Source organism: Oncorhynchus mykiss, chromosome 7 (assembly GCF_057628025.1).
Source record: "Oncorhynchus mykiss isolate SJ-2025 chromosome 7, ASM5762802v1, whole genome shotgun sequence".
Classification (NCBI taxonomy): domain Eukaryota; kingdom Metazoa; phylum Chordata; class Actinopteri; order Salmoniformes; family Salmonidae; genus Oncorhynchus; species Oncorhynchus mykiss.
The window spans coordinates 2783187-2798622 of NC_143028.1; the positions used below are offsets into that span (position 1 = coordinate 2783187).

Sequence of the window (15436 nt, forward strand, 5' to 3'; positions counted from 1 at the left end):
TCATGGTCTTCATACTGTTTCAGGCTTTTCACTGTTCAAATTGGACGTCCCCTCCAGGATACCAATCTGTGGGGCATGGGGTGCTGGAGTGGCAATCCATCATTTATCTTATCAACAAGTCTAACGTTACCAGATAGGTTCATGTTCTAGTTCAGTGCACTGGTAATATGGTACGAGCTGTCTACATAAGAACACAGATCACTCCAGACCTCATAACCCCCTTTGTGTTTTGGTGTATTCTTGTGCTGTGATTGGGTGTCCTTGATTGGTGGGTGTGGGTGTGGTGTGCCGTGGAGTGATTGGGTGAGTGGGGAGCGATGGGAAGAATGGAAGGAGCAGTGGACAGACACACGGCCTCTTGACTCTCCTATGTGTCTCAGTGAAAGAGAGAGAGAGAGTTCATTAGGAGAAGCACTACCTCTGTGTTGTACTGATTGGTTTTGTCTGTCTGTCTCTGCATGTCTATCTGTCTGTCTCTGGTCTCTGCATGTCTGCATGTCTGTCTCTTTGTCTGTCTGTCTCGCTGTCTCTGCATGTTTGTCTGTCTGTCTCTGTGTCTCTCTGTCTGTCTGTCTGGTTGGGTTGTGTAGGGTGGCCAGTGTGCAGAGTGAACCAGGTCAGCAGAACCTCTTGAACCAACCTCCGCTGGGACGCAATAGAGGACTGAGACAGGTGAGAGTAGTCTTAAAGGTGGAACTGAGAATGTTTAAATAAATAGCTCCTTTTAAGTTTATTGAGAAAATCTTTGTTTTTTTAAATGCATTGTTCTCAATTATTGAATTGGAATTTCAGTTTACCACCCAGATTGACTAACTTCAATTAACCCTGGTTTCTAAGTTTTTTTTTTTCATTTGGTGTGTGCGGCGGGTTGTATCGGGGTGCGGCGGGGTGTATCGGGGTGCGGCGGGGTGCGGCGGGATGTGGTGGGGTGCGGCGGGGTGTCACGATGTATCGGGGTGCGGCGGGATGTGGCGGGGTGCGGCGGGATGTGGCGGGGTGTATCGGGGTGCGGTGGGTGTATCGGGGTGCGGTGGGGTGTATCGGGGTGCGGTGGGTGTATCGGGGTGCGGTGGGGTGTATCGGGGTGCGGTGGGTGTATCGGGGTGCGGTGGGGTGTATCGGGGTGCGGTGGGTGTATCGGGGTGCGGTGGGGTGTATCGGGGTGCAGTGGGGTGTATCGGGGTGCGGTGGGGTGTATCGGGGTGCGGTGGGGTGTATCGGGGTGCGGTGGGGTGTATCGGGGTGCGGTGGGGTGTATCAGGGTGTGGTGGGGTGTATCGGGTTGTGGTGGGGTGTATCGGGGTGCGGTGGGGTGTATCGGGGTGCGGTGGGGTGTATCAGGGTGTGGTGGGGTGTATCGGGTTGTGGTGGGGGGTATCGGGGTGCGGCGGGGTGTATCGGGGTGCGGCTGAAGCAATGAGTGAAGTATTTAAAGGGCAGCAGTGCATTTTGAACACACAACCCCTCCCCGTTTCCCAGGTCGTTCAGTACAGCACTGTTTCCACTTCATTGAATGTTCCACTACATTTTCTGCGTCTTGTCACATGGTCAGGGAAAACGATGTCCCTAATTGTGGATAATGATGAAGAGGCTATCCCCATTGACATTCACAGTGGAAATGATATGTGGATTGGGTTGATTGATATTTCAATGCAGTTGCGACGCCCACTGCTGTCTCTTCCGAAGAGTGAGGCGCGAGGACCAGGTCGCTCTGGAGCCCGACTCTCCGCCACCCGCAGGAGCATCCAGCCCAAGAACAAACCTCTGGGTAACTGTGTGTGTGTGTGTGTGTGTGTCTGTTGTGTGAGAGAGATTGTGTAACAATAGCAAACTTGCCCTACACTTCAGATCAAGCACACTGCAGTTCACATTCAGACCTTGGGATATTAACTATTAATACTCAGTATTTGCTCATTAACGCATCTCTGACAATCTGACTCCTACAACTGTGTTGACTTGAACTGACATGTACCGATCCTCCTCATTCACAACCGTTGTCTCTGTTCCAATGTGTCTTTATCCCCTGTCACCTCCGACCCCAATAACTGACTCTGTTCATTCTGTGTTCTGTTTATGCCTTTGTTTCGATTCAAAATAAAGAAACTTTATTGGACTGCGAAGGTGAGACACCTATACTTCCCCCCTCTCCTCTTGCAACGTAACAACGCCCTCTCTCTGAAACCTCTCACCTGATACGTTGCTCTGCATGTCTGTCTTGCATCCCCCCCTCGCTCCCGCTCCCGCCCCCTCCATTCCTCTCCCTCACCCCTGGTAGTTGTAGTGTGTCCGCTAGTCCCCAAGGTGGCGCTGTGATGAACTGTGTATGTGATGTCTGTGATGTCTCCTCAGCAACCCACGGGTGGGACCAGAAGAGGGTGGTCACCTTCACAGAGGGCCAGCAGGCTCAGGCAAAGTCCCCCGACCCCGGTGGCGCCAATGCGCACCCAGAGGGCAGGAAGTCCAGCCCGGCCCCTCCAATCGCTCCCCCTGCTGCCCCTGGGACCTCATCCTCGGCCACCGTCAAAGCTGACCTCCACAGCCCTGCCAAGAAACAGGTACGACTGGGGGAGTAAGGATATTTTATGACATTGTTGATTCTCACAGGTTTCTGTAGTTTGTATCATGTCTACTTGGTAAGAAGGTATGCAGAACGGCCATTTTGCATAGCTTGCATTTTGAACTTTCTTAGGGTGTAAATTAGCCACTCCAGACATGAAACTCATGAAACTCCTCTCATTGTGGTGCTCTATAAGTGGGTAAAATAATTAGTTGATTATTTAACTTCTATGTGGTTTGTCTGGTAAATTGTATTTAATTTGATTTGAAATCAGGAAATCATGTTGTAATGCGTCATCACGATAAGGTTCTCGTCACTGGGGATAAGGAATATCAGATTTCATAACGTTTTTAAAACAACTAGCTGCACTCCATATCGCCAAATCAGCCAATAGATTGTATGGGGACACTTGAAACTAAATAGTGGAACAAATTATTCAACTCAGTTTCTTCTTCACCTACCATCACGCAACGCCCTTTTCTCCTCTCCCTCCTCGCCCTGGCCTGTGTCTGTCTCTGTGGTAAATAATGAAGGGTATATGAAAAGACAACGCCCGTTTCTCCTCTCTCTCCTCGCCCTGGTCTGTGTCTGTCTCTGTGGTAAATAATGAAGGGTATATGAAAAGACAACGCCCGTTTCTCCTCTCCCTCCTCGCCCTGGCCTGTGTCTGTCTCTGTGGTAAATAATGAAGGGTATATGAAAAGACAACGCCCGTTTCTCCTCTCCCTCCTCGCCCTGGCCTGTGTCTGTCTCTGTGGTAAATAATGAAGGGTATATGAAAAGACAACGCCTGTTTCTCCTCTCCCTCCTCGCCCTGGCCTGTGTCTGTCTCTGTGGTAAATAATGAAGGGTATATGAAAAGACAACACCCGTTTCTCCTCTCCCTCCTCGCCCTGGCCTGTGTCTGTGTCTGTGGTAAATAATGAAGGGTATATGAAAAGACAACGCCATTGATCACATCACACCATTCATTTCTATGTGAAGACTCAATAGCGCATTGAAGCCAAATGAAGTTGGTTAGAGGCCCAGTACATTCAAAAATGTGTTTTATATCTATTTCCACACTGAGGTTGTAATAATACTGTGAAAATTGTGGCATTGCCCCTTTACTGTAAGAGCTGTTTGTAAAGACCACCTGAAATGTCTTCCTGTTTTGGTGGGATGGAGTTTTGGCCTGCCTGTTGACAACAATAAGAAAGAGTTACAAACCAATAACAGCTAGTTTTCAGTTTTCCCCTCCCCACTCAGACAGCTCCCAGGCAGTCCTAGCAAAATTCTTGCTCTAGAAATGTCTCTTTGCTGAGAAGCTATTTTTGTTACGTTTTGACCATTTTAATTGAAAACATTCACAGCAAGGTTCTTAATTGTTACCCAGAAATGATTTGATATTGAGATAAAAAGGGCTGCAATGGACCTTTTAACATGGCTTCTCATGGAGACAACATGCTACTCCAGGAAGTGATAAGTTAACTCAGTGCTGCCCACTCTCATTGATGAACTCCAGTAGAAGGGCATGCTGCCATTAGCAACTCAATTATCCTTAGAACTTCTTCTATGTGCGATTTTGAAAGAATCGGTTAAGAGCACATACATCTGGTATATTAGAAACAATTATTGGTACCATGACTGTCTTCTAAACCATTTTTATTTACATGAAGATTGACCACGAAGATCGCAATTTTTCCATTCATTATAATGGGGGATCCTGTTTTCTGCTAACAGTGCCTTGAACTTCCGTGGCTTCAATGAGAGGGGGCATTTGTTCTGCCCTGGTGGGAAAGCATGGGAAAGGGCCGTAGCCATAGCAATTTAAGACTCTCCACTCCTCGAGGTAGACAATCTGCAGGTGAAAGCATATAAATATAATGCATGGGTTGGACATGGTGAGATTATATACTTTTTCAACTAGCTAGCTACTTCACACACTGACAATTACTTTGGTATTACTGTGTGTAGCTACGTTTGCTAGCTAGCTACCTAGCATAGACTGTAAAAAGCCCAACGAGAGATCATTGCGTTATAGGTTTTCTAGTCGGCTTGAGGTGCAAGATTTCCACAACAATTTTCACATGTTGCTACCAACCTTATTATAACGAAAAAAATTACACATTTTTTCACTCAATGTTTTGATCCCATATTAGGCTTGTTTAACCCTATAAATCATATTAATTCGTGGTTTTGAGAGGATTATTCATTTAAGTCATCGCTTATTCCAGAAGAGACAGAGAGAGATGGGAATGAATGTGAGTTCTCTATATTTAACAGCATGGACTAAGTAAGTCTTTGAAATATCACTCTTCTCCCACTTGTTTCCTGGTTCTAGTTATCGATGGAGAGCAAGGAGAAACGAGAACAGTGGGGCCTCCGCAGCAGCCTCTCTCCTCGGCCCTCCATCTCCCGCGCCTCCACCCCCACCCCACCCTCCTCGTGCTCTCCTCTCCCTCCTCCACCTCTCCCCATCTCCCGCGCCTCCACCCCCACCCCACCCTCCTCCTGCTCTCCTCTCCCTCCTCCACCTCTCCCCATCTCTCGCACCTGTTCTCCCCTCCCTCCTCTGCCGATCCTGGGGATCCGACCCCCCGCTCCCCCCACCCACCTCTTCCATCCTGGTCCGTCCTCCCATCAGACCCCCGAGAGCCCCGAGGACGAGGACACGACTGCCCTGCTGGGGAGGAACGCAGACACCCTCCTCCACATTTCAGAGGACAATGGGGGCACAGAGAACCCCCTGCTCGCCCCCCTGCTCTCGCCCCGCCGCTTGCCCGCCCTGGCCCCACACCACTCCCCCGCCCTGCCCCCCCGCCGCTCCCCCCTCCCCATCTCCCCAGTCGACCTGGACCTGGATGAGTCCCACGTCTGAGAAGCGTCCCTGTAACGTTTCAGTAACGTTTTGTTAACATTTCAGTAACAAAACTCGTAACGTAACGTTATAACTAGGGCCAGGAGTTTTTCCCTGACTGAACTTGCGTGACCGCACTAGGAAAAAGTCCTGGCCCTAGTTACAAGGCTCTAAACTACAGACGTAGGCTATAACTAGGGCCCGGAGTTTTGACCCTTTAGGTTAAATCACATGGTCCGGCTGGGGAAACTCCTGGCCCTAGTTATGACCCTGGCAGGGTAGCTTCTCTATGTCGGTCCCCTTCTATATCTTTGGAGTCTGTGTTTAGACATTGAGCTGCCTGATAACTCTGTATCCTTCTAGCTAACGGAGGTCAGAGGGCGCTTGAAAAATGAGGAACCTGTTGGAATACTCTGAAAATAAAAATGCATCCTGCCTTCCTTGATCTGATCTGACATAAAATGTCTGGTGAAATCAGTGCAGTAGAATCCTTGCTCTCACCTATCCAATCACGTTAGATTAGTGATTACCTCAAGAAAAGGGAGGAAAGATGCATCTTTAGAGTATTAGAACAGGGCCAAGGACCAATACCTGTTAAGTGTTCTCCTCTTGCCCACTCCCCTGCCCCTCTCTCCCCTTCTCTCTCTACTCTCTTCTGTCCTGTTAGAGCTCCAATATGAAATCCATACTTCACTATGTCTACAGTACCAGTGACAGTACATCCTCACCTCTGACATTTTAACCCATCTCATACCAAAGTATTCAAATCAAATGCAGAATCAACATGCCTTCTTCACACGTCAGGGTGGATTCATCCATGGAGTCCCAACAGGTGATCAAGTGGGACTGTTACTGTTGCTAGGTAGATCACATTCAATTTGTTGTGGTCTATTGAAAAGAGAAGGGAGAGTGTTTCCAGCCATTGGCTGCTACAAACAGACATCTGTTTACCTTTTGGTTGACCTTGTCACCTCCCAAGAACTGTTTACAGTGAAGCTGCTGAAGGGTATACTGTTGACTAGAGAAATTAAATGTATATTAGCTATGATATTATATAATATTATGAAATGTATTATATTTAATCCTGAAGACTATTTTAAAGAAAGATTTAATATATATAATTGTCAAAGTATTGCAGAGAGGCATAGTATGTTTGTCATTAGGATAATATATTAGTGGCCTCCCAGGTGGCCACACTGCGGTCTAGGACACTGCATCACAGTGAGGCGTCACTACAGACCCGGGTTCGATCCCAGGCTGTGTCACAACCGGCCGTGACCAGGAGTCCCATAGGGCTGTGCACAATTGGCCCAGCGTGGTCTGGGTTAGGGGAGGGTTTGGCCGGGGGGGCTTTACTTGGCTCATTGTGCTCTAGTGACTCCTTGTGGCGGGCCGGGCACCTGCAGGCTGACATTAGAAGTCAGTTAAACGGTGTTTCCTCTGACACATTGGTGCATCTGGCCTCCGGGTTAAGTGGGTGGGTGTTAAGGAGCGTGGTTTGGCTGTTTGTTTCAGAGGACGCATGACTCAACCTTTGCCTTTTTTTGGCGAAAAAAGGGGGGAAAACCAGAATGTTTATTTATTAATAGATGGATAGATTGACATAATTATTTATAAAATATTTATCCTCTTGGGGTTTCTAGGTATGATTTATTGACAATTGACACACTGGGTGGTTGTTATTTTCCTGTGGAAGTTGAGTCTGTTAGATGAGAAGAGGTTCTTTATGGAGGTTGAGTCTGTTAGATGAGAAGAGGTTCTTTATGGAGGTTGAGTCTGTTAGATGAGAAGAGGCTCTTTATGGAGGTTGAGTCTGTTAGATGAGAAGAGGCTCTTTATGGACGTTGAGTCTGTTAGATGAGAAGAGGCTCTTTATGGAGGTTGAGTCTGTTAGATGAGAAGAGGCTCTTTATGGAGGTTGAGTCTGTTAGATGAGAAGAGGCTCTTTATGGAGGTTGAGTCTGTTAGATGAGAAGAGGCTCTTTATGGAGGTTGAGTCTGTTAGATGAGAAGAGGCTCTTTATGGACGTTGAGTCTGTTAGATGAGAAGAGGCTCTTTATGGACGTTGAGTCTGTTAGATGAGAAGAGGTTCTTTATGGACGTTGAGTCTGTTAGATGAGAAGAGGCTCTTTATGGAGGTTGAGTCTGTTAGATGAGAAGAGGTTCTTTATGGAAGTTGAGTCTGTTAGATGAGAAGAGGCTCTTTATGGAGGTTGAGTCTGTTAGATGAGAAGAGGTTCTTTATGGAAGTTGAGTCTGTTAGATGAGAAGAGGCTCTTTATGGAGGTTGAGTCTGTTAGATGAGAAGAGGCTCTTTATGGACGTTGAGTCTGTTAGATGAGAAGAGGTTCTTTATGGAAGTTGAGTCTGTTAGATGAGAAGAGGCTCTTTATGGAGGTTGAGTCTGTTAGATGAGAAGAGGCTCTTTATGGACGTTGAGTCTGTTAGATGAGAAGAGGCTCTTTATGGACGTTGAGTCTGTTAGATGAGAAGAGGTTCTTTATGGAGGTTGAGTCTGTTAGATGAGAAGAGGTTCTTTATGGAAGTTGAGTCTGTTAGATGAGAAGAGGTTCTTTATGGAGGTTGAGTCTGTTAGATGAGAAGAGGCTCTTTATGGAGGTTGAGTCTGTTAGATGAGAAGAGGCTCTTTATGGACGTTGAGTCTGTTAGATGAGAAGAGGCTCTTTATGGAGGTTGAGTCTGTTAGATGAGAAGAGGCTCTTTATGGAGGTTGAGTCTGTTAGATGAGAAGAGGCTCTTTATGGAGGTTGAGTCTGTTAGATGAGAAGAGGCTCTTTATGGAGGTTGAGTCTGTTAGATGAGAAGAGGTTCTTTATGGAGGTTGAGTCTGTTAGATGAGAAGAGGCTCTTTATGGAGGTTGAGTCTGTTAGATGACAAGAGGCTCTATATGGAGGTTGAGTCTGTTAGATGAGAAGAGGCTCTTTATGGAGGTTGAGTCTGTTAGATGACAAGAGGCTCTATATGGAGGTTGAGTCTGTTAGATGACAAGAGGCTCTATATGGAGGTTGAGTCTGTTAGATGACAAGAGGCTCTATATGGAGGTTGAGTCTGTTAGATGAGAAGAGGCTCTATATGGAGGTTGAGTCTGTTAGATGAGAAGAGGTTCTTTATGGACGTTGAGTCTGTTAGATGAGAAGAGTCCAAAGCGCTATAAGTGGGGCAGGTCATATTTGGAAGACAATCCTAACATTAACTGAAGTACAATTAGGGTCTCCATATAGCTGAGGTTCAGCATTGTAGCACGCTTGAAATGTGAAGGTAATTTCAGATTGAGCCGACATAAGTAGCGTTTGCTGTGAATGCAGTCTCCACTAACGCGGGAAACCTTTGCATTTAAATGTCAGACAGGCTACAACACACAACTTCTGCGATACGGATTGAGTCCAGCCCTTAGTCGTGCATTCATGTCAATGGGAAACTAAGTGGACATTTTGTCAAAGTTAGGTTTCGCCCCTTCGAGGGTAAAGGTCTTGTTTTAGTATGATGAATGTAAAACTATCATACCATACCACAACTAACAGCTCACTGGGCACATACGTCACTTCAACGGTTAAAAGTTGGGTAAAAATAAGTTGATTCAACGTCATCACGGTGATTATTTTAGTTGAAATGACGTGGAAACAATGTTGATACAACCAGTTTTGGCCCAGTGGATGGATGTTGTTTTATGTGTAACCAAATCCAGGTTCTGTTTTGAATAGCCTCCAAAGTAATACTGACCTTCTGTTGTACTGAAAGCATCATGCATAAAGAATAGGTAACTGGTTATGGGCACCGTGGTATTATTAGTATGCCCCAGTAATGTCAGAGAGTTTATAATGATGCTTTTTATTGTTGTGTTTTCAATGTCTTGAAGAAAAGTTTCTAGTCCTCAAAACATTATGGCAACAAGATCCCTGATTCTGAGTTGTAGCAGTTAGGATACCTCCTTGTTCAACTTGCCTTAAACTAGAGAACTGGGAGGACCCCTCCAGCTCCTTGATAATGGTCTGTCCCTGACTGAGGGTCCCTTATGTGCCATGGGGCTTGGTACAGTCCAAACCTGAGATGGGTGTGCTGCAGTCTACCATCTTCTGGTTAATGTTGGTTTTGCACCAGATCAGTGAAAAGAGGATGTTTTTTACACAGTTTAGTTCATAACTACATTAGGAACAACTTCCTAATATTGAGTTGCACACCCTTTTCCCCCTCAAAACAGCTTCAATTGGTTGAGGCACGGACACTGAAAGTTGTGGAAAGTGTTCCACAGGGATGCTGGCCCATGTTGACTCCAATGCTTCCCACAGTTGGGAAGTTGGCTGGATGTCCTTTGGGTGATGTACCATTCTTGATACACATGGGAAACTGTTGGGCATGAAAAACCCAGAAACATTGCAGTTCTTGACACAAACCGGTACGCCTGGCACCTAATACCATATCCCCTTGAAAGGCACTTAAATCATTAGTCTTGCCTATTTACCCTCTGAATGGCACACATACATAATCTGTGTCTCAATTGTCTCAAGGCTTAAAAATCATTCTTTAACCTGTCTCCTCCCCTTCATCTACACTGACTGAAGTGGATTTATGAGGGATCATAGCTTTCACCTGGATTCACCTGGTCAGAGCAGGTGTTCCTAATGGTTTGTATACTCAGTGAAAGGAAGAACTGGGCTTTTCCTGAATATCTTCTACCATTTCCCCGTGTTTGACGGCATCAGTGCAGAAGCGTTAGTAGTGATATGAATTGGTGCCATAATGCACATGACTATTGCACTGTGAGTCGGTCTCATAGCTGTGTCTGCTTCTGTGTGTGTTCTAAATGTACTGCTGTGTAGTTCCCACAGAGGCTGGTTATCAGATCTATAGTGCCCATATCGTTAGAGGGGTTATCAGATCTATAGTGCCCATATCGTTAGAGGGGTTATCAGATCTATAGTGCCCATATCGTTAGAGGGGTTATCAGATCTATAGTGCCCATATTGTTAGAGGGGTTATCAGATCTATAGTGCCCATATCGTTAGAGGGGTTAACAGATCTATAGTGCCCATATCGTTAGAGGGGTTATCAGATCTATAGTGCCCATATCGTTAGAGGGGTTATCAGATCTATAGTGCCCATATCGTTAGAGGGGTTATCAGATCTATAGTGCCCATATCGTTAGAGGGGCTAACAGATCTATAGTGTCCATATCGTTAGAGGGGTTATCAGATCTATAGTGCCCATATCGTTAGAGGGGTTATCAGATCTATAGTGCCCATATCGTTAGAGGGGTTATCAGATCTATAGTGTCCATATCGTTAGAGGGGATTCTATTTCAATGATAGTATCACTATAGTTCATTCTAGAACCCATGGGGGATAGTACAAAAGTCTATTATACTGTATAAGCCAATTATACTGTAGGCGACATCTTCTGGTGTCCCTGTGGACATGTGTTGTCTTGTCAGTGCTAACAGTCAGTGTCTGTCCGTGTGTGTAGTGCCAATGCTCTCTGCTGCTGAGCTGTCCTTGTGCAGATGCTTTCTGGGAGGTTGGCATGGAGACTTATTCATCAAACGTGCCATACATTCCAAAGTCATCTGCATTCTGCAGTTTGTCCCATGTAATGCACTGTTGAAGTGCTCTACTTCAAACTGGAACTGTTTTGGGTGAGCGATCTATTTAGGATTGCAAAATGTCGAACTTTTCCAAAATAACCAGGTTTTACAGAAATCTTGGTTGGAGGATCCCGGATTTCTTGTCTATTACTTTCTGATTCCTTGACTCTTCCAACTAGTATATCAGGAGTTTGAGGAAAGTTACCAGAATCTGGAGACCTGAGTTCTATTGCATTGTCAATTACAATTTGTAGTACCGGTAAGCACACTGTATTGCTTTAAACATAATCAGAAAATGATATTTTTAGATGATTGCCAACTCATAGCTAACGCGTGCGTAACATTCTGTGGACAACTTGTTAATTGATGATGTTTGTCGCAATGAAATATGTTTCTAGTTTGTTTAGTTTAGTTCTATTTCTTACATGTTATAGAGGATAGCTGGATCTGTGTTGTTCTGGCTCTGGGAATAACCTTTCCATAAACTAGGAAGTTTACCTCAAAGTCCACATGCTAGGGGCGGCAAGTAGCCTAGTGGTTAGAGCGTTGGACAAGAAAAAGCTGACAAGGTAAAAAATCTGTCGTTCTGCCCCTGAACAGGCAGTTAACCCACTGTTCCTAGGCCGTCATTGAAAATAAGAATTTGTTCTTAACTGACTTAACTGCCTAGTTAAATAAAGATAAAATGCTGTATGGTGGAGCCATAGTGTGTGTGTCAAATGCAGGGGCGGTTAGCAGTGGAGGCTGGTGGGAGGAGCTATAGGAAGACAGGCTCATTGTAATGGCTGGAATGGAAGCCTGTCCTCCTATAGCTCCTCCCACCAGACTCCTCAGGTGGAAAGTGGAAGTGACACATTATTTTATTTTTTTATTTTTATTTTACCTTTAGGCAAGTCAGTTAAGAACAAATTCTTATTTTCAATGACGGCCTGGGAACAGTGGGTTAACTGCCTGTTCAGGGGCAGAATGACAGATTTGTACCTTGTCAGCTCGGGGGTTTGAACTCACAACCTTCCGGTTACTAGTCCAACGCTCTAACCACTAGGCTACCCTGCCGCCCCATGGCCTAGATACATATATTATATTTGATATTTTATTTATCCAGATATATATTAACATCAGCAGTTGTTCATATTCAATCATGGTTCCATCGACATGTATTTTTTCCTCTGTGTGACTCTGAAATATATCCTATTATATACTTAAGATATTTATTTCAAATGATTGTCTTGTCCTGTGTTCTCAATCTATTCTAAAATATAGCTATATCAAAGTATTTATGAGATATTTAAAGAATAAATGGATATTGTTGTATACAATGTTATTTATTTTCCCTCCCTAATTGTTTCCTCTTGTAATATCTTGAACTGTCACTAACTGCCAACTAAATGGCAGTTTAGAGGGCATTTACTGTGGTTCAGATAAAACTACCACACAATCACCCACAGATGGCAGTAGAAAGGATACTCTGAACCAATTTCCTGTTTGGAGTTGATTAAAGGAAGGGCCTGGCTCTCTTTGGTTAAAGACTTCAACAGTGTCGGTCAGGTCAGAAGCTGGAGAAGGTAAGCTCATATACAGTCAGTGAACTAAGCAGACCAGACCCAGCTGCTAATGCATTGGTGCCTATGGGAGAGCCACCCCTTAAGCAGACTGGAACTGTGACCATTTTTTCCACCATATCTGATAAGCTTCCTGTGTTGAGGTACACAGACCATACCTGTCCACTAACTCTCAACTCTTACTCACGTCTTCTTCAAACACTATCAGGTTATACTGTATATACTGTAGACCCTAGAGGGCTCTTCAACTCTGGTCCTGGAGGTCCCAAACAAACACTTGTTTTTGTTTCCACCTGGTAATGAATTACACTCACCTGGTTAGGGGCGGACTGGGACCAGACATTGTCTCTGACATTTGTAACACCATTTTTTCCTCGATACCAGCACACCGACTCTCTTTTTAGCCTTGATGCCCCCATTATTAACCAAATAATGATCATTTTGCAGAAAAAAAAGGTTAGACAGGCTCACTGGGCTAAAAATGGACCAACCCATATGGCATTTGTCTGAAATGCCAGATGGCCAGTCCGCTCCTGCAACTGATGTCCCAGGTCTGAAACAGTCGCTGATTAGAAGGAAAGCATGAAAACCAGAAGTGTTTCGGCCCTCCAGGACCAGAGTTGAACAGCCCAGGGCCCTAAACAAAGAGTTGAACAGCCCAGGGCCCTAAACAAAGAGTTGAACAGCCCAGGGCCCTAAACAAAGAGTTGAACAACCCAGGGCCCTAAACAAAGAGTTGAACAACCCAGGGCCCTAAACAAAGAGTTGAACAACCCAGGGCCCTAAACAAAGAGTTGAACAGCCCAGGGCCCTAAACAAAGAGTTGAACAGCCCAGGGCCCTAAACAAAGAGTTGAACAACCCAGGGCCCTAAACAAAGAGTTGAACAACCCAGGGCCCTAAACAAAGAGTTGAACAGCCCAGGGCCCTAAACAAAGAGTTGAACAACCCAGGGCCCTAAACAGAGAGTTGAACAACCCAGGGCCCTAAACAAAGAGTTGAACAGCCCAGGGCCCTAAACAAAGAGTTGAACAGCCCAGGGCCCTAAACAAAGAGTTGAACAGCCCAGGGCCCTAAACAAAGAGTTGAACAGCCCAGGGCCCTAAACAAAGAGTTGAACAGCCCAGGGCCCTAAACAAAGAGTTGAACAGCCCAGGGCCCTAAACAAAGCGAGTGTGGGCTTTTCAGTAGTCTGGCTAACTGGTTTCATAACATAGCCCTCAACCTGCTGTCTACATATACCCTCATATTGGGTTTACCTCAACCTACTGTCTCCATATACCCTCATAGTGGGTTTACCTCAACCTGCTGTCTACATATACCCTCATATTGGGTTTACCTCAACCTACTATCTCCATATACCCTCATAGTGGGTTTACCTCAACCTACTATCTCCATATACCCTCATAGTGGGTTTACCTGAACCTGCTGTCTACATATACCCTCATATTGGGTTTACCTCAACCTACTGTCTCCATATACCCTCATAGTGGGTTTACCTCAACCTACTGTCTCCATATACCCTCATAGTGGGTATACCTCAACCTACTATCTCCATATACCCTCATAGTGGGTTTACCTCAACCTGCTGTCTCCATATGCCATCATAGTGGGTTTACCTCAACCTACTATCTCCATATACCCTCATAGTGGGTTTACCTCAACCTACTGTCTCCATATACCCTCATAGTGGGTATACCTCAACCTACTATCTCCATATACCATCATAATGGGTCAACCTCAACCTGCTGTCTCTATATACCATCATAGTGGGTTTACCTCAACCTACTGTCTCCATATACCATCATAGTGGGTTTACCTCAACCTACTGTCTCCATATACCATCATAGTGGGTTTACCTCAACCTACTGTCTCCATATACCCTCATAGTGGGTATACCTCAACCTACTGTCTCCATATACCATCATAGTGGGTTTACCTCAACCTACTGTCTCCATATACCATCATAGTGGGTTTACCTCAACCTACTGTCTCCATATACCCTCATAGTGGGTATACCTCAACCTACTGTCTCCATATACCATCATAGTGGGTTTACCTCAACCTACTGTCTCCATATACCCTCATAGTGGGTTTACCTCAACCTACTGTCTCCATATACCCTCATAGTGGGTTTACCTCAACCTACTGTCTCCATTTACCCTCACAACATCATACTGGACCAACAGAAAATGTGTGGTAGCCTGAGGAACCGTAGCTGTAGGATTATATGGTAGAAGACAACATTTTTATTAAAACCATAAAGCTGAATATACAATGCAGTATGACTGTTATCTCAGTTCAACTTGGATAAGAATGTACACGATCAAATCTGACCTTAAATCACATTATTACTGCGAGTCACAATATAGAAATAGGATGTTTAGTAAGTTAATATTTTGGCTTCAACCAACAAACACCAGGTTAGTGTTCACTGTTGTTAATATATTTAAATAGATGGACACATCAAAGTATATAATATTCTTATATACATGTACCTTGACATTTTCTGAAATAATATCTTATTCAATATTCACATACCAGACATTATGATATCATGTGCTTTAAGCAGAGAAAAGGCCAGAAGTCCTTTGACAGTTGATTCCGTTTCTATTCCAGTTCAGTTCATAGAGGTAAACCAAGGTCACAGCAGCATACTGATAACTGACGCTGCTTACTTAGCGAGTACCGCTTCCTCCTGATCGGGCTCACACGGACGCTCGAACCCAGGACATCTGCTTGGCTAGCACACATGACCGCCCTCCCGAAGCGTCTTACCAGTCGGCGCCATTGAAGCGTTAACAATTCGGCTGCACAAGTGGTGACACTTCAGGCTGAGGAGTAAGTTTCCCACATCCCCCATGTGCTACACTCTCAC

At 45.1% G+C, this 15436-nt stretch overlaps 1 protein-coding gene across 1 annotated transcript in view; it reads left to right on the forward strand.

Annotated features, from left to right (window-relative positions):
• Positions 1 to 5858, forward strand: part of LOC110497049 (protein unc-80 homolog) — a 107842-nt gene extending 101984 nt beyond the window's left edge. Inside the window, exons 63-67 of the mRNA XM_090239711.1 lie at positions 591 to 672; positions 1657 to 1768; positions 2101 to 2121; positions 2350 to 2555; positions 4881 to 5858. Coding sequence (XP_090095837.1) covers positions 591 to 672; positions 1657 to 1768; positions 2101 to 2121; positions 2350 to 2555; positions 4881 to 5417 — 958 coding nt within the window. The 3' untranslated portion in view covers positions 5418 to 5858. The remainder of the gene's footprint in view (positions 1 to 590; positions 673 to 1656; positions 1769 to 2100; positions 2122 to 2349; positions 2556 to 4880) is intronic.
• Positions 5859 to 15436: the final 9578 nt, after the last annotated feature.